Below are 25586 nucleotides of genomic sequence, written 5' to 3'. Positions count from 1 at the left end.
AACAACAACGGAGCCGCAGGCACCTCCAGCTACCTTCACGCCCATCCAGCCACGCACCCATCTCCCTCTCTGCCTCACTCCTAACATCAATGTTGTTGTGTGCATTGTTATCGTGACTTCTCACACTTCTTCTGCTGCTGCTGCTACTACCTTAGCGGCGAGTTAAGCCGAGGTCGGGAGTGCGTCAGCCCCGTCGATCCTCCCGCCCAGCTCGGCCGGAGTCTATCGCCAGTGAATAGCGGCCCGGGCCGGTGGACTTAGTCGCGGGATTACCAGCATCGTGTCTCGTCGCCTCACCGGGCGTCTTCGCCAAACAACGAGAACGCTCGGACAAACATTTGCAGGAGGGAGGGAGGGAGGGGGGTGGCCCGTGGTGAAACTGTCGGGGTCGCCAAAAAAGAACAATGAGCAAACAAATAAAACAAATAGGAGCAATTGTGATTCGTAAATTGATTTTTTTTGGTCTAACACGTAGGAGGCTTTCGCGACCAATATCATCCGTAAGAAGTTTTTTGGTTAGATCGCGTAAATATATAAATGTGTCGTTAAACCCGCCACCACCCGACACAGCCAACTAGTAAGGGTTGTCACGTGAACAGAACGTGGCCAATTCGTCACTAGTACAGCACTAACCGGTGTGTGGGAGAGCCAAGCCACAACATTTACAATCAGAGTACGACGTTTCGCCAGTAATTACAACTAGCTTCATCAGTTGGCTGTGTCGGGTTGTGGCGGGTTTTAACGACACATTTATATATCTACGCGATATAACCCAAAAACCTCTATTGTGAATGATTTTGTTGGGTTAGTCCACGTAACGATGTGGGTAAATACGTGCCGTAATTCGTTCCATCACCTGGCACAGCCAAACAAAATTAGTTTGCCACGTGCAGCAAGAGTTGAACGCGCCCATTGTTATTGTTTGAGCTCACAATGGAAGGTTGAAGGGCGATTCTCACGGTGAAACTTATCAGGAAATTAAATACGCGACGCTTCGCTTGAAACTCGGCCAAGCAACTTTAGGGCAAGATGCAGATCTACTTGTTAAGCTAACAGAGAATTCCATAAAATTTAAACAAATAAACCAATACATGGAGCCAAATGAGAGCGCACAGAAACAATAATCTTTTACAAGGGAGCCCTGTTGTGCAAAACAATGAATGGTAAAAAAATTCCAAGCAGATTGATGAAACACTAAAAATATCTAAAGAAAGTGAGCACGCGGAATTCGTTGAATTAAATAGAGAATGTCTTCCGATATTCGTAAGGCACTGGAGCTACGCCCTTTTAAATCTAATTTGTAAACTAATTTCTTTAGAACTGCCTTGTGTTTAGTTTGTTGTCCTTCCTTCCGCACCTCCGATTAGCACGGTTGGCTATGTACGGTGCAAAAGAAGTTCAACATACATGAAATAAAACGATAAGAGACGTGGTCTGCGGTGATTAACGTGACCACGATTGCGATGACAGCGGGATGGGCCTGAACGTGAAGTTCGCTGATCGATTCTTCCCGCTCTGCAAGGTGTGTAACAGCACGAGCTACGAGATCGTGAATTTTCATCGGATGATTACCGGAGCTCTCGCCTCTCCGTGTTAATGGAGCGCGCGTTAAAGACCGCACGGCACACAATTCCCGCGCGCCGGTGATTTAATCCACACATATCCAAATATGAAAGGAGAAAAGGAAAAAAAACCCACAAAACACAAAACATGGGGGCGAATGAAACTGTTTTCGCACACTTTGTGCTTGAAGACGTTTTTTTTTCATCGCAAATGAGATAATGAATCTGAATGGGTCTCTCACCTGGCTAAATAAAAGGACATTTGAATGTATTTGTTATGACCATTGTGATGAGTGTTTTTATGCCGACGGGGGGGATAAATTCACATGCCGCTTTCGGTGTGTGAATGGAGCCGGCTTATGAGATTATAGTCTGCAAAGATTTAGGTAAAGAATGAACTCAGGACGAACCCATCCACTGACAAACGCACGCAGCCAGGAGAAGTTAATGAGAACAAATCCGAGAAAAAATGTTCCCTGGCTTTTGTAAAAAGGAAAGATTGAGAAACCAAGCGGAGCACAAAAACCCCCGCACTGCGCCCAACTGTGAAATCACAAAGAGAGAAACCCTGGGAAAGGGGACTGGAGGTCTGCTTGTCGCAGCAGCAGCAGCAGCGCAAGGCACGTCGTAAGAGACCCTCTCCACACACCAACACTTCCTTACTCCTGCTCGTTACGAAACCAAACGGGACGTTTTAAATACATTTCGCAAACATTGTTATTAATTGCTGTTCTTGCTCTTGTTGCGTCAAGTCGATAAGTCCAGAGTGAAAGTGTCGTCCCCCCTGCCCCCACCCCGTGGCAAAATGCTCGCCGGAGGCATTGCTCATTTCTGGCGGTGGCCCTGAGCCAGTGGTGAACGTTGCCGCTTGCCATGGCGGAGACAGCCAGCGAGCGCATTTAGAGAGTTTGGCTGCTATAAACTCCCACACGATAAGCCACTTTGTTCAGCTATCATCTGTGGCCAGGTCGCTTCTGTAAAAGGAGCTAATAGCTCAGTGGGCCTTACCTGGTTAAACAATAATAGTTTAAATTTCGATTTAAAGCTTTCGTGACTGCAGGGATTCATCTTCTTTGTTCTTTTGGTAAAGTCACGTAGAAGGGAAATAATAAAATAATAAAAATATAACATAATAAAATAATATCATAAAATAATATTTAATAATATTATATTTTTACTATTGTATTATTTCCCTTCTACGTGACTTTACCGAAAGAACCAAGAAGAATAATAGTTTAGTTTGGATTTTGCTTGCTATGGCAGCAAGCTCAACTCCGTGAAGGTGGGGGCCAGATCATAAAATCCCTGCAGTCTGCCACCCTCATTGATAAGTGTGCCAGCCCCTATGCCAGTAGTGGAGCTGTCGAGTAGCGTACAGGCGGTGCAACTGCACTGGGCCTACGGGCCAGAGGAGCCCTGGCGCCAACATATGAAAGAGATGGAGGGGGGAGAACTGAAGTCAGGGGCCCTATCTGCTACCTTGCTCCAGGGCCCATGCCAACCACACTGTCCTACCACGCCTAGCCTGTACATAAATAAACATCATAGAAAAAAACTATTTCAAAGATTTTTTTAATTACAACACACAACTTAGACAATTGTAAAACTTTAATCTTGTGCCTAATGTTGGAATTACTCGAGTCGGAAAGTAGGGTTGAGCATCTGTGGTATTTCTCTTGAAATATGGAATCCGTACTGAGCCCCTGTGCCACTGTGTATGTGTAGCAGACTATTAAATAATAAACACTAATAATTTACATATCTTTGCAAATGCACAGTGTGTGAAGGCCTGCCCACATCGCGTCAGCCGTGGGAGGTTTGTTTAACCATAGCTGACCACGCTGGTCAGTTAACAGTGAGTTCAGGTTGGGGAATGGTGACCCAGGACTGATATCGCAACTCCGATTAGCACATTTGGCTACGTACAGAATAACAAAAGCTCTATGCCAAGTCACGTCAGAAACCAAACCGACTCTGTTCAAATGCGTTTGGAGTTTTGTCGGAACATGCATCATAAATCGATCCATGGAGGCGTTATATCAACATCGTAAATGTGAACCGTCATACATCGGAAACCGCCTGTATATCTGTTGAAAACCCACCCATATGAGACGATAACACTCCAAGCTCCGCACTCCAAGCTCCGCATAGTCCATGTTATATTCCACGTGCAACGCTCTCACCACCGTCGACGGCACTCACCGGAAATGTGTGATCTGATTTTCGAGCAGGCAACGGAGCCGTTCCTTGACCTCCTCGAACGTTTCTTTCTCGTCCACGATCACCGTTCCGATGCCATCCGGCCTGCCAGGTGGGGAGGTGGGGGGACAGCCCGCGTGAGGCGCCGCAGTCGCGGGCGGCAAAAGGGCGACAACATTGAGACGGGCGCAAGGGGCCGCCACCTCTGTGGCTACACAGATCCAGGGCGCAACACGGGGGAGGGGTGGAGGAGATCTCAGAGTCCCGGGAGATGGGGGAGCCACGCGTAAATGGGTCATCGTTTTTGAGCGGCGGTTTATTTACGCAAGTGACAAAAGCTAAAAAATACACACTGCTCAGGGGTCACCTTCTTGTCGTGTGGTTGGCATGAGCCTCGGGGGGTCACGGTGCGTCTCAGTGCAGTTGCACTGCCTGCGCACTCTATCGCTGCGCCAATACTTGTGCCCGTGTCTTTTCTCCTTGCTGAGCATTACAGACGTCAAATGGTGCTATTTTGTACAAGACGTTACAACAACTGGAGGATTTGGACAGGAGCTCAATACACAGCGTCATGTTTTTCCACCTGGACAAATTCTGCCGGCTGGTTAACAAACGCAAAAAAATTTCACATTTCTCAGGACTTCCTTATATTTCTGTAAAAATGTACGTGTAGAATTGTGAAAATCAGTCACAGTGTCTAGTTTGTCGTCCTTCCCCCGCACCTCCGATGAGCACGGTTGGCTACGTACGGTGCGAGAGAAGTTCAACGTACACACATACAAAATGCCACCACCAAAGTCTGAGACAACTTCACGCCAACACCCCGCTTTAATGTCAATCACCTCCCATCCAATTACCGACTGATCTTGCTCTAACCTCCCTTGGCTCTGGCAGTAGAACCTCGAGTTACAAAAGGGACGGCCGCGTAGAGTGGGTTGCACGGGCCCCGGTGCAGGCAATGCAACGGGCCCTGCCCCACCCTCTTCGTACCCCAGAGATTACAGGGCCTCCAGAGATTACAGGGCCTCCATGGCCCCGTACGGGGCCTCTCCTGGCCTCGTAGACTCCGGTGCAGGTGCACCGCCTGCACACTCTATCGCTGTGCGACTGTCCAGGGGTGCGACGGTGAACGAGTGGGTACGTTCAGTTCGGGTTGACTTTGACACCGAACCATCCGGCCGGTTTCGAACATTCCGTAATAAAACCACGTTGCGTGAATGTGAAAGCTCAGCAATGCATGCACACGATGCATGCGGCCGAATCACATGCAAGCGTTGTAATCGCGTGGCCTTTGTGAGCCAATCGAGCAGTGAGGAGCAGTGCGTGTGATTAGCGGGCGACTTTGCACCGCCTGTGGCACCAACGTGGCGGTTCACCACATCCGATGGCCTCGCTTGCCGAGTGTTATCCAAACCATCGAGACCACAGACTTCTCAAACTTCGCCTCTTGTTGCCCCCCCCCCCCCCAAATCGCAGAGCCTGCTTTATTTGATCACATTTATCAGGACTATGCATATTGATATAAATTAGATAAAGGGCACGCGTAGGATAAGTATTTGCATTCATAGGGTGTGCAAATGTCTCAGCAGCAACTCAAAGCACCTTCCATCATTTCTCATCTCGACCATCCTAATTCCCTGCTGCAGTCTCGCCAAGGGCACCCACCAGAAGCGGCTGTCCCTGTGCAGCACGAGGTGGACGCGGTAGTGGCCTGCGGTTGGGGCATTAGTCTGCCGGCAAGGGGCAATGTTGATATGCGGTTTTTTATTTGCCACACAAGTAATTTGCGAGAAATGTATTCGAACTCGGCCAATTGGACCGTGATGCCGGCGACCACTTGTGGGCCTGCTCTTGGCGGGAGAGCGCCACGGGGGATCTTTCTGCGTTTAGCGCTGTCGCCCTTCCCCCCGCACCTCCGATTAGCACGGTTGGCTACGTACGGTGCGAAAGAAGTTCAACGTGCGCACGTACGTCCTCTCCAAAGCAGGCGGCGCGCACGATTGCACGAATGACACAGGCGCATTATTTACCAGGGCGGCCGCTGCTGGGTTCGAACCCGAGGATCTCGGCAACGAGCGGCACGTCGACTTCCACGGCACGCCGGAGGGCACCGGGAGCAGAGTTTGCAAAACGCCGGATTTTTCCGCAGCAGTGATTACGCGGCCACAGCACGAGACGAGACACCGCAGGGGCTTAAGCAGTTTCTTTTTTTACAAATTCCCCGCTGTAGTTACTGCCGCTTATTTAGTTCAAGCGTGTTTTTTTTCTTCCCCCCCCCGGAACGAACAACTAAATCTCCGCACAATCAAGGAAGACAGCCCGAAAATGATCTTACAACGCATATGTCCCATTACCGATCGTGTTCACGCGGTGTAATCCAGTCGGGAGACAAGGACATTCCGTGCCGTGGAAGGGATGCTGGGGCCGGCCGTACACAATCACCAGGAGGGCCGGCCTCCCGTCTGGCTCGCGGTCCGTGCCGTTCATCGCGAGGGGGATTGAAAATGAGCAATTTTTAACGGCTTACGAGCGTTCGCAAGAATATGCTGCTCGACAAACCGCTCCATCACATCGCGCTCCGAGCGCGTATTTTTACACGATTACATGGAACGCAATATTCCTTTTACACGCAGCGAGTAATGTAGATTAACAGCGCGTTGACGTTCACTCGCGTGATTGCTGTTTCGCTAACAACAAAATAATTCCCAAATAAAACATGTTTTAATAATGATGACAGTAACAATTGTGCTATTGCGAATAAATAATTGTTATTTACACGTTTTCAAAATGCACCACATTTTACATTTATATTGTCCATATTAAAGTGAAAATATATATATATGACGTTTGAAACGTTCGTAAAATATTTCAGCCAATTCACCATTTTTTTTTATTCCTAGGCGGACTACGCAACTAAAATTTTCACTGATCCTCCCACAGTTCGCCAATTGGCAGGTCGTGTGTGGTGGGGTAAAGTGTGGACAATCTCCCACCTCTCCTGTCCGACGACCGCGTTGCTGCACGCATCGTAGCATTGTGATTTTCTATAATTTACATAATGTACGCGTGTGCATGTTGAACTTCTTTCGCACCGTACGTACGCCACCCGCCCTGATAATGCACCCAATGTGGAGTCGAACAGAAGAGCGCAACGCGGTCATTGAACGGTGGCCGCTCGCGTTCGCGCACCAACACTCTCCCCCACCGCAACGAAAATCACACGAAACACACGTCTGCCGTGTCCGTGTATTTCCTCTCCCGTGTGTGTGTTTTTTTTGCTTCTTCAAGAACAGCACGTAGTACACAACCCGCACGCGAACGATCGTACGCGCCGATGTTTAGGAAGCCACGATTCATATCCTGAGACTTATCTCACCGCGGCTACTTTTTGTTATTGTTGTTTAACCGTGGCAGGCAGCGAGAGCTCTCGCGGGAGGCGAGACGCGGGCTGTGCCCGGCGAGCGTAGAGTAACGGGATGGGCCAGATAATGAAGTGGCGTCTTTGGTCACCGGAGGTTAAACCTCTTGGCAAAAACAAAAATCCCGAGTTTGCCTGTCATTTCCTGAAAAACGCTAATCCGGGCTTGGGCTGGGGAAGGGCAGATGATTAGTGTGGCCCGATCACTGCTCCCTCCCTCCCTCCCACCCACCCACCCTGCCTCCCTCGCCCACTCGTCCGCCCACACGCTGCCCTCACCCCCACACGCTGCCCTCACCCCCACGACTCTGCGTCGCTCCACACAGACCCCCCGACCTGCACGCAGCGGCTCTGTCCGCGAGCAGCCCTCCCGCCGTTGACACGGACGTCGTGTACGCATTCGGTAAAGTCACGTATGTGAAAATAAAATAAAAAATGAAAACAACTTGTGATTTAATTTAGTTGTTTTCATTTTTCATTTTTTCTTTTATTTTCACCTACGTGACTTCACCGAAAGAACCAAAGAGTATGGATCATTGCAGTCATGAAAACTTCAAGTCGTGAACGCACACACACGCGCACACACACGCACACGCGCGCCGCGCTCCTCAGCACCTTACTCCGCCACCGCGGCCGTCACCAGTCGGGACACTCCGACAGACATGAAAGCACCTGCATTCGAGCTCTTGGATCGTCTCGGGAGATTTTCCGCCTCAACCTCGTGCTTGTTAGAGCTGCATGCGAACCGGCGTGCCCCGTAATAAGGCTCACGGCAGAGGTTAATTTGTGGCGATTGTTCGCCACAGGGGAAAGATAAAAGTGACATTGAGGATGAACTCTCAGAGGCACGAGACCTCGAAAAGGTCAAGCAACAAGGCCTTGGCAAAGATTATTTTAATCTCTCTCTCATCTCTCTTGGTTATAAACCCGTGGAATTGTGCAGCTCCCGAGTTCTGCATCAAAGTGTGTGATCTCCAGGCAGATAACGCAGATTTCGAGCAGGGCTTTGGGAGCGGAGATGACCACAGACATATTTCGGCTGACCTCTGTGCATCAGACGAATTGTCGAAGTGCACGTTGTAACGTGAAGCTGTTTTGATTTGCCTGCTTTCCTTTCCGTAACTATCAAGCTGAGCACGGTCGGCTACGTATGGCGCGAAAGAAGTTCAAAGTACACATGCACAACAACTACGACGCGCTACCGTCAGCTTCACAGTGGAGGTTAAAGATCCCCTGACGTCATTGGCAAGAGCCGGCCACTGTCTGCGAGAGGCATTGTCCAAATTTGCCAAGTTAGAAAAATGAATGGCAGATTACTCAATTGGGATCATACGCACCGGAGAGCAATCATCGCCGCGACCCCCCCTCCCCAATTGCGAAAAACCTGAGCGAGGCTTTCCTGGGTAAAGATGAATAATAATTACAAATAGTATTTAGAATTTACAGCCGTGTGTGTTAATCCACTGCTAGATGAAGGCCTTCCCCAGCTGTGCACGCCACAGGAGGTTGTTTGACCATATTTCACCACGCTGGTCAGTGGCGGTTGGTGGGGGAACCAAAAACGTTTCAGATACCACCGATTCTAGCCATGGCCAGGAATCAAACTCGGGTCGCCAGGTTCATATCGCAGCACGTGAAAGTAGCGCTTTACACGCAGTTCGTTACAATGAACGAGCTGAATTTAGCGTTAGCAGAGACATCCATGAAAAACGTAATTATATCAGAAGTCAAACACGTGGTTTGTAAATACGATTAATAATGGTAATGTACAAACAACAAATTACTTTGAATATTTTCTGACAAAATTTGTTATGCCAAACTGTGGATGATTGAAACGTGAAAAATCGTACGCAAGTCTTAAAGCAGTACTGAGGCTTTTAGACTCGGCAGCACTTATTTGAAACAATCTTAATTTCGTTAAAAAAAAGGTGCAGCGCTGCAATTTCCTGCTCACACCACTGTTGCCAGAAGTGCCTCCACTAAAGGGAGTTCTACCGCCCCTCTAGAGGGTAATTGGCCTTCTCTTCCATGCTAGAGGATGTGAGAGCACTCACTCTTTACTCCATCACCGACACATTTACTATTTAATTTAATTAGGTGTATGATTCTGGCAGGCTGTATGAATGTATGTTAAACTTATTTCGCGCCGTACGCAGCCAACTGTGCTAATCGGAGGTGTGGGGGAAGGACAACAACCTAAACATGAAAAGCAGTTCTAAATAAATTAGTTTTCAATCTAGATAATTTAACCGTGCATAGCTCCAGTGGCTTCCTAATATCGGAATGAAGAGCGTTCCAGACGGCCGAAGAATCGCACCATGAAAGCGCGCGATGCGCTGACCGTCATTGTTCACTGGCTAGCCAAAGGTGTAGTATATCATGCAGCATCGTGTAGTGTATTCTAATGTAGTGTATTCTCGAGTTGTGTATATAGCATCTGAAAGCACGCTATGCAGTGGCCGTCTTTGTTCGATGGCTAGTCAAAAGCCGCTGCTGCCAGGATGACCGGAGTTTGCTCACTTTGCCCGTGTAAAGCAACGGCGAGATCAGAACGCACGCACACACGACGCAGATATGCGGCCGCGTTCCAGGACCCATTGAGCAAAAGCGAACAACGGCCACATCAGCGGCTGGGAGGCCAACTTGGACAGAAGGTCCCAAGTTGCAAAGAGCAAAGTGCGACACGGGCTTCTGCGTGCCTCCTCTCCGCTGGAGCCCGAGGTGGGGGTTTAATGCCGAGCAGCAGCAGCCTCCTCGTCAAATAAGTGGCACGATCCACACGTACGGCCAAAAGAGACGGTGAAATTGTTTTCGCGAATTAGAAACTCTGTTTATATATATAAAAAAAGAAATTTAATCAGCCTAACGGTAGGCTTATTTCAAGCGAAATTTTTTCCAGGACTTATTATCACAGCGGTTGTCATTTGTCAATTTTTTTAAATAAATAAAAACTAAGGGATTTGCTTTATCCCCGAAAGGAAATAACATTTAATCTATCGGCCAATGGGCCGTCGAGATTAGTGTATTCAGCAGCATTTGTTTAAGCAAGGAAATCTTGTCGACCTCACGACGACGGCTCATCGGCTAGGGAGAATAAATTAGTGACGTCAAAATCGGTCAAAGGTCATTCTCGTTGCAGTCCACGGGCCAGAGCTGAAATTCGTTTCAAGTTTCATTGATTAGATATAGCCCTGTGAGCCATGCGGCTCGTACCACCTTGGGTAGCACAACTCTAGCAAATGTGAGTGCATTATTTTATACCCAACTCAGTTTGTACATATGTATGTATGTTGAGCTTCTTTCGCACCGCACGTAGCCATCCGTGCTAATCGGAGGTGCGGAGGAAGGATAACAAACTAAACACAGAGAAATTAAACGGTTAAAGAATAATTCACCGTTATTGGCCACGTAAAGAAATTGGAAGCCGCTAAAGTCACGCCATCCCAAGTGGCACCGACGAGTTTGACACCGATCTGGGCTCGTGGACTATTTACACAAGTGCTACTACGACAGGCACATCAGTATCGGAAGACCAGCAGCAGCTACATTTGATCTATCATCGATCTATTAACGCGATTAAACAAACCGGAGACTTGTTCATTTTTAGAATACAGACATGTGATCGTGACTCACGTAGAATTCTCATGATGTTCTGGAAGGGCATGTGCTCATAACGAGCACAATCTGAAAACCAAATGATCTTAATCTGGGCTCACAAACATTGCAGACAGAGAGTTCACTGGTCTCACCGACACAGCAGTTGTCAACCCCACAACTTTCTTTCAGCGGCGTGCTGAACAATACGAGAGCAGGCTGGTCACTGTCCCTGCGTCCCTCTGCCGATGAACACTCGAGCTTTTCTCTGTCATACGCGTTGGGATCTATGGATGAAATGATCCTTGCAAATGTCAATTATTATTATTATTATTAAATGGCCGGTGTTTCTGTAAGGCGTCTTGAGATGGGATTGCATGCGGATGCTATCTACATCCGCATTGTGCCATACCGAATACGTAAATATCCACTCCCCACCATCCATGAACTGACGAATTAATATCCCGTGGAGTATGATGCTAAAGCCAACAGATAGCAGACACAGCCCGCTACAGATTTTTCGTGTTTAATACGACCTCTTGCCAAAGCAGCATCCACACATTACTTTTAGAAAGTACCTTTTAACATTAACATAGCTCTTGCCATTGCAGGCCAAGTCGCCTGTAACATCAAACCCACTTGCTGAGCCAATCAGCTATTGAAATGCATGACGTAATGTCCACTGTTGTCATTCCCCGTGGAAGCTGCTGCACCGATGTGGCGATTCCTCCGACACATCATGCCGTGACGACCGCCTCGGTGGCGATGGCCGCTAATGACCAGAGCATGTGCGCTTGCTTTTAATGATGCCACTTTTAACGATGCCACTTTTAACGATGCCCCTTTTGATGATACCAATTTTGACGATCCCGCTCGTGATACCCGGCTCTCGTCGCTGTTCGGCTGCTGCCCATTGCATGCGAGTGTGGCCGTGGTGCTTTTCTTGAGAGGTGAGCAGCATTCACTTTTAATTACCGCGCACACTGCCAGAACACATGCCACTATCAAACACACTGTCAATGCGTGCAAGCCCAGCAGAAAGCACAGCAGTGCAAAAACCAAATGATTACAAGTTAAACGAGCCGGGCGTTGGAACCTCATCGAACTTTGCCCGTGTTGCTTGAACATTTAACGGAGAGCGTTGTTCAAACCGGCAGATGCTTGTGTTAATATTCCTAGTTTGTATGTTGTAATAAAGGCACCTTTAAGGATGGCGTTAATACCAGGAGCACCTGTCAGCTTCAGAGATGGAATCTCATCATTTGTTATTTTGTGTCACGCTTCAATGAGAACCCCTTCTCGAGATCCAGCCATAAAAGCTGCGGAACATTAGGATGCATACCGGCTACATTTGCACTCAGTAGCATGTTTCCGTCTGATGCAGCAGTGCAGGGAGAGCAGTGGAGACTTTGCTACTTTATTCCTGCAGTCATTGTAGACTCTTTGGTTGTGGCCATAGAAGGTTTGTTCAGGATTGAAACCGATGTAGTTACGTGACAAGAGCCAGCCACCTGGTGTCAAATAAAACCCGCATTATAGGCCTGCACTTTCTTTGAAAGATTCTCTTACGAACTCTGGATTTTAGTGCTGCAAGCGTAAACAGTGCTCTAGGACACAAGCTGTAGCCGGTTTGTCCCTATGTACAGAGCTCACACGAAGCATCGTCACCGCTAAGCATTCGTGTGGACCGAGGCGAAAATGTCCCAAGAAATGTAACGAGGCAAAAAACGCGTGCGTGCTACGACATTGGCAAAGCATCCGAGAGAGGACACACAAACGTCTGGCCGCAAAACGTGCAATTTCTGTGACGTTTCTCGAGTGCCCCCCTCCACCCATCCGTGAAGCAACTTTGGTTTCAGGTAAAGGTCTCTGCTCTACAGTAGAAGTGACAACAGGCAGCAAACGGGCTACTGCCTTGCAGACTCAAGGCTCGGTGGTGCCCTGATGAAAACTTATAAATGCCACGATACTTAAGTTTCTTTTGCCACTTAATTGCATATGCGTAACATTCTGAGTGTAAGACGAGAGCCGTGCCGTATTGTATCATATACCATATAATACCGTAAGTATGTTGGAAATTAACATACAATTAAGTTTATGAATACAAGCACAAACTGGAATGCTGTATTGATGATTATAAAAACAGTTTTGAAAAGAGTGACTCTGAGCGCAGTGCGCCGATGATGATGGCGTCACCGCCCCAGCGCCCGTGTTGTTGACGCATTTGTGCAAACCACATGCCGACGTGTATTCATGCACCGCCGCGTATGAATACACCGTGGGTCCAATACACGGAGACATTCCATTTACACTTTAGAAAATAATGTCGCAAGTGCTGTAAGCAAGTACGCGCGAAGGCCAGCATGGCACTTCATGCGATCGGTATGGTCAGGATCGATCCCGGCCAATTTTGTCTCCCCAACGTGGTTGTTGGTCGAGAAGCGCAGCGGGAATTTATTTTGAGGCTGAGCAATCCCAAAGGAGATCGAGAGCAGACATGTGGACCGGTAACTTGCATCGTGCTCCACAGCCAGGAGTTCAACATGACGCGGCGTAGCGGCAAAGACTCCAACCCCGCTCGCTGGAGCACAGGATACACACGCACAACGAGACCCGCAGAATCCGCACCGACTGTTCGCTTTGCACGTTAACGCGCGGACGTTGCCGCATTCCCAACATTCAGAATGAGCAATTAAGCGGCAGAAACCGGTAACGTCTGACGGGCACCAGCCCAGCGCGGCTCATGCATTTATCAGGCGTAAATGCATGCGGCATCTCTGTGTCACCGGGCCCCCACCCCGAGCCTCGGTTTACCCACCTCTTGGGCTCAAATTTCCCACCAGACTTTGCGTCTTTGCGGGAGCCACGCTTCGACTCCTTACGCTTGAGGTCTCCCTCGCCCTCCGGCGCGGGGGGAGTTGGAGACTTCTCCCCCTCGGCCGTCTCCGAGGCCTGGCCTTGGGGCGCTTGCAAAAGCTCAGCGCTTCCTTGGCTTTGTTTCCCCCCCCCGCCACCCATTCACGCGTTCGGTGTCGGTGGACACGTTAGGGCGGGGAATTCGGTGGGTGGATAGGTTGTAGACGGGGCAGTTGACGGTTAAAACAGTGGGTTCGTTTGAAATTGAACAAGGTTTGGTTTTGGTCAAAAAGTGGAATTAGACAAATTAATGAACGGTTTGGGAAAGGGATTATAAACAACACCAACAACAACGACAATAGAGTTCAAGAGAAGACAGGAAAACACACTGCGTTAATAAATTAAAATACAAGGTGTAACAAACAATGTGCAAATAATTAAAGGAAGCATGCGATGACGACAAAAAGCTGTCGTGCGAACTACAAATTAGTCACGATAATAAATCAACACATTTGCCACTAAAACATTAATCTCATTTGTAATTGCAGCACAATTTTCACTCACAACACGTGGTAAAGCAAGCACCGGCTAAGCTACGTTGGAATTAATCAGAGAAAGCAACTTTACATTCACTGTTTTGCCTGCTACCAGGTCAGCCAATAGCACTGAATTAGCAAGTAATTAGACGTGATGGTAAATTCATAAACATACGTAATCACAGAGGTATTTTATAAGTAATTATTATTTTCCACCTTCCCACACTGATAGGGTTTATTTGATTAAGAACTAATTAAATGCTATTTCAAACAGCTGTCCCAAGAAAAAAAAACAAGTCAAATTATAATTGGCGGAGCTATGCTCAATATATAAAAGTTTTACAAAGGACGGAACAAATACATTAACATCTTTTTAGCCAACTAAAATTTTCACAAGAACATTATTCGCGATGCGAGGTGAGCAATCCTGGCATAATCACTCGTCAAATATGAATGATCATATTTGAATAAAATTAAAGTGACTGATGTTTCCATTTTGTAACTTCCATAGTCTGCTGTCACAAATTCTCTTTTCACCCAAATATCATCAAAAATTTTTTTCTTTCAGACAATACAAAAACACCGTACAGAGGAAATGCACATCAAATATGCAATACAACAGCGTCTCGCGATGCGCTGGCACCATTCAACTGACAAATGAACGCTACCCACGGCTAATCATCAGACCAGCTGACGATGGCTGGCAATGCAAGAGCTAGCCATCGTTACATACGTGGGGTTAACTCTTAAAGACCCACACAGATAGATTCACACGTTAATTCCTGCACTGCCATCTCCTGGCCAACCTCACATTCTACGACAGCTGGTATTCCCTGACGGTCTCCTATCCAAGCGCAAACAACGGTCAGCCCTGACGGGCTTGAGCACATTCGGGGTCATTAGGTCACAGGGAGGAGTATGATTCCCACCAGGGCTGGTTATAGGCCAAATGTGAATTGGTCGTAGGTTAAAAGTGAATTTGTCAAAGGGTGAGGGTCAATTGTTCGTAGGTCAAGGATGAATTGGTCGTAGGTCAAAGGTGAATTAGTCGAAGGCTAAGGGTGACCTGGTCACAGGCTAGTGCGGTGTGGCTCCGGGCGGTGTGACTGCAGGCCTAGGGTGACCCGGTCCCTCTGGCCGAGGCCGCCTCGTTCACCTGTTGCCATGGACGTGCGACGCGCAGAACGCGAAGCTGTAGTGGAGCAGCGTGGGGTCGATCATGGTGCCGCGCTCGGCACGCTCGTCCAGGTCGCCCAGGTAGCACAGGTGGCGGTGGCAGCCGCGGACGCCGTAGCGAGCGCAGTACTCGTCCAGCACGAACACCTGGCCCGGACTGAACCAGCCCTGCGGGGAACACGGCGACGGGGCAAACGGTACTGTACGTACGTCGAACTTCTTTCGCACCGCACGTAGCCAGCCGTGCCAATCGAAGGCACGGGACATAAGATCAACTAGACATCAAGCGCGCCGCCCCAGCCGTCCCCCTGTCCACGGCGACGGGACCTCCTCGGTCGGCTGCCTCACCAGGCAGGAGTAGGAGTCGTTGAGTCGGTGGTCGAGGGTGAGGCGCTGCATCATCTGGAAGAGCGAGCCGTGGTCGTAGGTGCACGGGTTGGCCGAGATGAACTCGTCCATGCCGTGCTTCTGGGCACGGTCCGCGTCTGCCAATCGGGGCAGCACACACGCGCACGTGACAACGGAGACGCACAGACAGAGAGAGAGAGACACGGACAGACGAGAGAGGGCACACGCAGGCAAGCTTTGACGCGCGTCCGGCCGCGATGACCGCCCGCCCGCCTGTCGGGTGCGAGCGAAGGAGGGAGGAGGCCTCGTCAATCCGTTCGGGGAACTCTTCGACGGAGTAAAATCGAGTCAAAGCGTCTCGGTGCGCCAACGAGCGGAGGCAGTGTGGATTTCCAGGGCCGATGGAAATTCAGCATTTCTATGGCGTGGGCCATTTTGTCCAAAAAAATGACCACTTTTTACTTCCCTTAAACTGGTGCTTATTTTATGAACCCCACAGGAATTATGATGATGATGGTGGCTGGGTTGATCCCCGCTTGGGATTTTGAACTCGCAGCGTTTAAGGGATGGATTGAGGGTTCTGCCACAGCACGATCCATCCGCATATAATCACTGTTTTATTACAAGTAATCAGAACCTTTCATTAACTGCTTAATGAAAGGTCCTGATTACACGCAGAGACGTAGATAGTCACACTCAGCAACTTTTGAAGTTTAATTGCACAGACGCTCTTGGTATTGTACCTTGAGCGTTGTTTGATTACAATGTCATTCTGTAACTCTATTTTATGATTCAAAATTGATGCTTGGATCAGAGAGTGCAAGTAAAAAGTGTGTTGTAAACCCTTCTCCGCCCGACACAACCAATTAATAAAGTTGTCATATGAACAAACGTGCCAAATTTTTTAAATCCTTTATATTAAGTTCGCTTGCTTGCTTGCGTGCTTGCTTGCGTGCTTGCTTGCTTGCTTACGACCGTGCAAATCTTTCGGTCGTTTTTTAACCCACTTCCCGTGATCCAATCGAGCTGACATTTTCCACACAGACTCGTTGTGCGAGACAATTAATGTTCGTGAAAAAAAATTCCCAAAATTTTACACTGTTTAGGGAAAAATAAATAAATATTTAATTACCAATTGCTTAATACTGGCAGACAATCATCTGACCCATAGGTGGCAGCCATCTCAAGCCAGAGGACGAGAAGACTCTAGCCGCCACGCATATAAAGGATTTATAGTGAAAAACTTTGTTTTTACGGGTTTACTTGTTCGCGCTTCAGCAGCACTTGTATGAAGGAAATCGATTCGCAACACATTTAACAATTGTGTACGGACGTTTCACTCGTAGTTACAACTAGCATCATCATCAGGCAAACTGGCACCTTGTCACCCTGAAAGAGGACATTCTCACGCATGCTCTGGCTCCATCTCTATGTGGTCCACCAACTTTCAATCACATTTTCCTGAATGGGAGGCCTGTGGGCAGTTGCATAAAATAATCAGAAACGTCCGGTTCCCCCCCCCCGACCCGAGTAAAATGTCCTCTTGATTTGCAGCCCGAACTGAGGGGAAATTTTCGCTCAAGATATTACGCGTTGCCATCAGACAATCCACAGACCCGTAAGCACATTAATAAACCCTAAGTCTCCCTGAAGATTCACGCAAAATTGAAAATTGATCAACACAATAGGCAGCCGCAATCTACCGCCGGACGAAGGTCTCCATCTTACGATACCACAACCCACCACGCTCCTCACTCTGGCACGCGAGCCGATCTCATCGCTCCATCTCCGCGGTGTTCGTCCTGCCTGCCGCTTCCTCTCCGGTGATTACCGAGGACAACCCACCGCCCCGCCGCCCCCCCCGCCGCACCCTCCGCCCCCCCCTACCGCCCCCTCTCGTTTCTGTGAGAATTAAGGCCTCATGGACTGGAGAAGCCAAACACCAACTCCAGTCCTCCTGCGAGACTCAGGCGTGTGACCAATTCATTCAGATTGCATAGCAGCACAGCATCAGTGCACCCCGTGGAATGGTCACAGCTTGTATGCTAAAACTATAATCTTCAGCGTAATCTGAAGAGAATCTGGTTATTATAGAGAAATATACACGCACGTATATCGAAACACAAACGCTCGCACTAACACAGAAAGATTTCCACGGTACATTAAAAACCAGGTATCTAACGATTCACTGATTAAATTGATTATCGTGGCTCATAATACAGCTATGGCGCAGGAATCGATTAACCTGACATGTAGGTTTGTTTTAGAAGACAACGGTATGATTCACAGTTGATATTTCGAATTGGCAACACAACGACCTGGCCAAATCTCCCCCCCCCATGCGACACAGCCAAACAAATTAAATGGTCACGTGTTCGAGCGTCTAAGCGCACCGATCGTCATTGTGTCAGCTCACACAGGGGAAGTAGAACAAATATCACAACCAAATGTCGCAGCAATTAGATAAGACGTTTCACTTGCAACTGCGCCCAGCATCTTCAGGACAGAGTCCAAGAAGTGAGAATAACTGTGTCACCCGACCCGGTTTCCGCCAATGGTCGGATAGAAGGAGACGACGCGGCAGGACAGATGGGACAGCAGGGGAAGAAACACGGTGCTCGCTAACGGCACTTGCCCCAACAGTCTGTGGAGGCTATACGGGGGATCTTTGTCTTTGCCGGTCTTTCTGCCTGATCGCGAGCCGTCATTGACTCACGCAGACTGCTCCCCAACGACGCGCTCTCCCGTCAGCGCGATGCGCGCGCACACACACGCACTCAACCCCGCAGCTGCAACAATCACGCATGTGCAGGCGTCCTTCTCCCCACCACCTCCGCTTGGGTGGCAGCACAAACGTCACAGCGTAACCGCCGAGCCTGCGGTCTACCTACACACATCGCGGAATAAGACCATGACCCGACGCATGAACCATTACACGATAAAGTGACTACATGGCGCATGAGCATGTTTTCGAGCTCAAAGTCTTCTTGAAAGCGCGATAGGCAGTATTCATCTCGGTGGCCCCGAGCCACGGTGGGAATTCCTCATCCCTGTGGCAAGGGATGAGGCGACTCAAAACGGTCATTAGTTTGTCTAATCCCAGAGGGATGCTGGGCTCAGCCAATCCTGAACGGGAATTTGATTTCCCAAACTTTCGATTGGAAGTCAAGCCACATTGACACCTAGCTGGCTTGACACTATAGACATGCGTGTGTGAGATATACACACCTATATACACACCTATATACACACCTATATACACACCTATATACACACCTATATACACACCGATATACACACCTATATATATCACACACAGCGGTAGTGTAGTGGTCAGCGCTACGCTGCGCTATCGAACCTGGCGACCCGAGTTCGATTCCCGCTCACGGCCAACACCAGTGACAATTTTCTGAACCGGTCCTGGGCCTCCCCTAGGGTGACACGGCCTCAAATAAGTACCTGGTGTGATGTGTAAAAACATTACCACGAGGGAGACAAAGGCAGCCAGGCGTGGTGCTGGCCACCCACCCCCTCGTGTGCCGTTCCTGACTTCATAGGTGCTTGCTAACAGCACTTGCCCCAACAGTCTGATCAGGCTATACGGGGGATCTTTGCCTTTATACACCTAAATGTAAATACATGCATAGCCCTTCGTCAATACGCCGCTGGCGAACAGCCTCCCCAAGCCGTGTGGGCTGGAGGGGGGCTCTCTGACCGTACTTCACCGCGCCGGTCAGTGCTGCTTGGTGAAGGCGGGGAGGATAGATGTTGAGCATAGAAGTATAGCACAACAATGGGATTGCTACCCTGCCCTCTGCTGCCTACTGCGTATTTCCGCATGGTGGTCACCGATCCGAACACACTCCAGGTGCAACCCTGCTTAGTTACTGGAGATCTGAACAACAACACAAATCTCAAGGAAAGTTTGTGGAGGAAAATAAAAGAAGAACCAATCTTGTAATTGGCTTTGGAATTTCAGTCCCATGTGGCCTACTGGCTTTTGGCATTTGGCACAGAGCTAATGTTTTGAGTGACAGACTGGCAAACAAAGATTTCACATCTACAATCGGGAATGCAAATCAGTCCACTAGTATCATGATGCACAAATTCTAAAGATAAATATTTTAAATGACATAAGATCACTTATTCCCATTTTGTTGGCATATGGAATTTACAAATGTGTCATCTGCACGCTGCAAGTATCGCACGGATTGGAATCACTGTGTTGAAGCTACCCATATTTTTTTGGTGATAGTTGAAGTCCTGACGGTTCGGTGAGTGGCCTTTCTTGAAATTTTTGTTTAAAGCTATTAAAGCTATCGTTCTTTAAACGGTCGACACGGCGCATTTATGAAAGGAGAGAACCTAAATAAACAACCTCACAGACGACTCACGACATCAAACAGACGATTAACAAGAAAACAACCAAGACAACAAAACAACTTTGCAACTAAACAAATACGTAAGTCAAAAAAAGACAGGGGGACAAACAAAAACGAATTAAATGAAATCACAAATTAACACATTGGTGGTCTGACACTGCACGGGAGTGCAATAGTATTAGTCAAGTGCTCGAGCCAAGGTGCATGGACTGTGACATGCAGGGACAACACGGGACGAGTAGACCGGACGCACGCACAGACGGACGCACGCACACACGGACGCACGCACACACGGACGCACACACGGACGCACGCACACACGGACGCACGCACACACGGACGCACGCACACACGGACGCACGCACACACGGACGCACACACGGACACACGCACACACGGACGCACACACGGACGCGTTAACGGCACCGAGTCACGATCCTCGCACAGCAGCGGAGTGGCGGTCGGGGCACAAGGCCGGTGGATGAGAGAGCCTGCATCTAACAGAGACCGGTACTGCGCCAGTAAAGCTGCCAAGGTTTGGCTTTGCAAGGCGGTAGTGCCGTGGGGGGTTGAGGGGGGGGGGGGCGGTGAGGGAGAGGAGACGGTGCGGGATTGAGGTGGAGGGGGGGGGGGTGCGGTGTGGGTTGGGGGTGCGGGGCACCCCGTGTGAATTAAGATGGAATTAGTGCGGATGCATGCAGGGCTCCAGGCGATATTCCCTTCCTCGCGCCACTCGGCGGGGCTGAAACAAGCCCTCGCTCGCTCAGTGCCGACCGTGCGCACCGCCCCCCCCCCCACCTCCTTCTCCCCCGCGGGGGGCGCCCGACACGCTGGGGGGGCCCCCCAGGGCGCTGGGGATCCGATCGCCCACCGGCTCACTCTGCCCCAGGTCCTAGCCACGTGCGCTGAGACCCCAGCCAGTTATTCCGACTGCATCTCCCCTACGGCTTGACGGTGCCGCATGCCGAAGGGACGGCGGCCATTCCCGTGCGGTCTCGCCCATCGGATGACCGACCGAACTCGACCCTGCTTAGCTTGCAGATCCGGCACGCTGACTTGTGATTTGGTGTTAGGCTGCTGCTGCTGCTGCTCTCGTTGCAGATATTGAAGCACCAGACGATTGGTGATCACGAATCGATGCCATTTTGCTAATTTGATAATTGTTCGAGTTGCCCTGTAGTCTGCCGTACATCTACACACGAGAGCATAGCCCAAGCCAGCTGCCCCCGCCCATGATAGTGATGGCACCAGAAAATGTGTTGCTATCAAGAGGCCATCGCTGGGATCGTAAGTCTGCTCCTCTCTAACGAGTGGAATTAGCTTGCAACTACAGAGAATCGTCGGAATTTTTCCCATTTATAACTGTAATGCTAACGACCCCAAACGCTTTAAATGACCCGAGCTGCTACTTTAAACGAGTGGGAACGGGGGAGCACCGTTGCAGCGCAGCATCTGGTGGGGCTTGTTTCAACGAGGAAGCAAATACCGCCATCTGTAGGAGAAAAGATGCACGTGTCGGCCAATAATCCACGCGGGATTATCCCGTTGGCGCGGGCGTGAGCCCCGCCGTGAGACGACAACTTACCCTTCAGTCCCACTAGGGTGTTAGCAGAGCGAGAGGAGACAGAGCACACACGTCGTATAAACACAAACAAACACAAACAAACAGCAACAACGCGCGCCGCCAAACGAGTCAGAAGGCTGCCGCCCGCCGCTCCCTTCCGCACCGCCTCGGACGGGAGACGACGGGAGACGGAGTGAGAAAACCCTCGGCGAGCTTGCCCGAGGGCGACGGCTGTGGTGCTGGAACCATCAGCCGCAGTCATCCCACACCACCCCACCCCGCACGCGCGACACTCCTCCGCCACGCTCTCCTCTGAGACGTGCCTCGCCAACGCCGGGCTTTATTGATGCCGTCAATTTGCAGCACGGCGGAAGACTTTAATTGAGACAATTATCAGAGGAATTTCAAGTAAATTAACAGATTTGCGAAAGGCATGCTATCGTGGTGTCGCCTGCATCGCGTGCTGGCAACGTCCCGAGGCAATGAATGCCGCGTTGGGTGCTGGCATCGAGCGCGACGCGCGCGGACGGACGCGCACAAAGCTGTCACAGAGCAGGAGGCGCGTGTCGTGTGCGCCTCGTGTGTGCGAGTCCAGGCGGTGGGTTGCTGTTCACGACGACCTGGCTATGGGCAGCAGGACGCAGTTGTTCATAGCCACCACCACCCCCCCCCCCCCGTATGTCTAGGACGGTCGGCCAAAGAAATTCTGCTCAGCCGTGACAATGGTTTTAAGACGAGACTCAAATAATTAGTTTTCCCTTCGGTTTAGTTTCTAAATTGTCTCTGTGCCGTCTGCGATTTTGTTTGAACTCTTTACTGAATGTCGAGCGTTACATGTTTTGTATTTATTGATTTGTGTGTATGTGACGTGTGTGTGATTGACGTGTGTGTGATTGATATCTGTGTGTGTATGTGTCTGTGATGTGCATGTGTATGTGACGTGTGTGTGATTGATATGCATGTGTATGTATGTCTATGGTGTGTATGTGACGTGTGTGTGTGTGATTGTTATCTGTTTGTAAGCAGGTCACTGGTAAAGAGTTGTTAATGGCCACACATAAATGAAAGTTCAACAAAATGACAATTACTTGTGAGGTCCGCAAATTCAATCAAGGACCCTTGCAAGTGCTGCACGGACAACATTTAAACAAATAAATTGAACTAAATAAAGTTCCATGTGAGGTGCAGGGTCTCATTACAATCTACAGATATAATTGCAAAGGTCTCTGGGTTCATGATGGGGCTGCGAGGGGTAGTCTGGGAGCTCCATGGGGACTAACCCAGGGTGGAGAAACTCGTTGGGTCGACAGAAGGAGAGCACAGGCTGTTGAAGTTAAGCGTATGGAGTCTACAGTCTCGACTTGGAGAAGTCCACTCTGTGATATTGGAAGCGCGAGGGCTGTGATGGCGTTGACCGCTGTTGCTTACGGCGGTCTCAAAGTCGACGGGGATGTTGGCGATGCTTTGCGTTTCGACTTCAGAGCAACGATGGTAAATGTCAGTTTCACTAAAGTGACCTCGTCTTTGTGAAGTGTTTACGCGAGTTTACAAACACGTCGTATTTAGCACTTACAAATATATATATACATCTCAGAGAAAGTGGCAGGTATATTGTAATGTTGTGTCATACAAGGCTGTGTATGGATAATTAATTGCAAAAATTGTTACTACTGAATTGACATGAATTGTCAAGCCATTTTAAAACATGTTTTAACCCAATAACTTTAAATAAAATAAAACTCCAAATAGATAAAGTGGATTCTGTTCTATAGAACTATTAAGGCCCTCAGTTATAACTAAAGCTTCATGTAGATTATTAAGAGAAACTGAATTTTCATGTGTTTGGTGTTTGACTGTTTGGGCCATACACTCCTATGCATGGCATTGGTCTTAGCCAGTGATATTTTACTCGTTTTAAGTTAATTGTTACACACAATGTTATTCTTCTCTCCACACCGACGCTCCAATGCGCTGCACGGAGCTGGTAGAGATACTAGGCCTGTTTCCTCCACTGGGCAAACCAAACTTGTGCGTGTGATATTGTGAACAACTCTAGCCGTGACATTCGCCCACAGCAATCATGGCTCGCAAGTGACGCAAGATATTCTCTCAACGAAATCCATCGCGTGGGACGTCCATTTCCCTATAATTTACCTGTTATTTAATTCCTACCGCAAACTGTTGAAGAACCAAACCAAGAACGGAGCGGGGTCAAGCCAAAACATCGGTTACATTTTGTGATGGTAAGAACAATTGGAATGCCACGTCGAGGCGAGGACATTGTGCGTACGTACGTACGAACGTCTTTCGCACCATACGTAGCCAACCGTGCTAACCGGAGGTGCGTCACGGCCGCATTCACGCGGGCCGCTGCGAGCGGAGGAAGGGCACGGGGAGTGTGGCAGCGGCGAGCTGCCGACGCGGCGATCGCGGCCACTCACAGAACTGGGAGATGGGGGCGTCCATCTGGGGGCCTCCGCCCTTGGCGTTGAGCTTCTGGATCTGCGTGGGCGCCACGGGCTTGTGCGACTGCCCCGTGGCGCGGTACATGGCCTGCACCCAGAGGATGCGGTCCTGCTCGTCGGCGCTCGCAAACGTCACCGTGTCGCCCTCCTTCACCGCGTTGAAGAAGGAGCGGCCCCCGTCCAGGCCTGAGGCAGCGTGGGTTGGGTGGGACGGGAGGTGGGATGGGAGAGAGCGCAAAGATATAGACGGCCTCCCTCTCTATGCTCGTAACTAAACTATGACACGATTTTGTATGTTACCAGGTTCAGGCCAACTGAGCTATATAGCTCTTTTTCAGAAGCGACCTGGCCACAAATGATAGCTCAACAATGTAGACATTTATAGCGGCCAAATGCATGTTTCTAAATATGGAGGGAAAAACCGGAGGATCCGAAGAAAAATCCACGCGGCCATGGGGAGAGAGACACGCAAACTCCAAATATACAGCAGCAGGCGTAACGGTCCCGGCCACACCATCCACCTCGCGCATCGTGCCGGGCAATTGCCGCTAACGGCACTTGACCTGAGAGGCCGCGTGGGCGCTGCCACGGGGGGGGGGGACCTTTGTCTTTGTACCTGGCTGCGGCTCCGTGTAGTCCACCGTGTAGCCGTCGAGCTGCATCAGCTCCTGCGGCTCGGTCTTTTTCTCGCGGTAGCTGCACATGGCGAAGGTGTACTGGCTCACCTGCGGCACGGCGAGAGAACATTTCCTTCGGCAACGCGGGCACCGGGGCCAATCCGGCGGTGGGCGCCAATCTATTTTTATGTTATCAGGTAAGGGCCCACTCAGCTACTATGCAGCTTTTTTTCAGATGTGATAAATGACAGCTCAACGAAGTGGCTTATCACTGTGTAGCAATTTAGAGCATCAGCCAAATACTTTCAAAGCGTGATGTTGATTCTAAATGTGAAGCGAAAAAACGGAGGACCCGGAGAAAAATCCACTCGACCACGGGGAGAACGTGCAAACTCCAAAAATACGGGCGTCAGTGTTGGGATTGAACCCACCACCTCCTTTATATCAGGCGAGGTAGTTAACATCTCGCCACCGTGACGGTGCTGTGGTGGTCTCTACACGGCAGTGGTAATGGGGAAATGCCCAAAGCAACGACGGTGCGCGGTGCTTTAGCCGACGTCGATAATATAATTAGACACGGGTATAGTCGACGAGAGAGGTATCTTTAAAGGAATTACAATTATATTCTTGGTTCTTTCGGTAAAGTCACGTAGAAGGAAAATAATAAAATAATATAAATATAAAACAATAAAAATTCTCACGACGTTTCGACTGCAACACAAGCAATCATCATCAGGTGTGAAATTCACAGCAAGAAAATTTTGAAAAAAGTAGCCACTTTTTTCAACAAGCTAACGTATTGGCTCGTTGGCTCGTTGAGCTTCCACCTGGTTATAAATAATAAACGACTGACTCATTTATCGGTTGAT

The 25586-nt window shown here is 49.4% G+C and overlaps 1 protein-coding gene across 16 annotated transcripts in view; it reads right to left on the bottom strand.

Moving 5' to 3' along the window:
* The window catches only part of LOC144943769 (calcium-dependent secretion activator 1-like), a 366726-nt gene that overhangs the window by 74070 nt on the left and 267070 nt on the right, over positions 1-25586 (bottom strand). For all 16 annotated transcript variants that reach the window (XM_078871583.1, XM_078871587.1, XM_078871581.1 and 13 more), the window contains exons 11-15: positions 24717-24825; positions 24077-24286; positions 15690-15826; positions 15322-15509; positions 3765-3866 (exon numbers count right to left, since the gene is read on the bottom strand). In XM_078871583.1, the coding sequence (XP_078727709.1) occupies positions 3765-3866; positions 15322-15509; positions 15690-15826; positions 24077-24286; positions 24717-24825 (746 nt within the window). The remainder of the gene's footprint in view (positions 1-3764; positions 3867-15321; positions 15510-15689; positions 15827-24076; positions 24287-24716; positions 24826-25586) is intronic.

The sequence above is a fragment of the Lampetra fluviatilis genome, chromosome 32 (assembly GCF_964198595.1).
Source record: "Lampetra fluviatilis chromosome 32, kcLamFluv1.1, whole genome shotgun sequence".
Lineage (NCBI taxonomy): Eukaryota > Metazoa > Chordata > Hyperoartia > Petromyzontiformes > Petromyzontidae > Lampetra > Lampetra fluviatilis.
The sequence above is the reverse complement of the archived record's forward strand: the minus strand, read 5'-3'. Positions and strand labels throughout refer to the sequence as shown.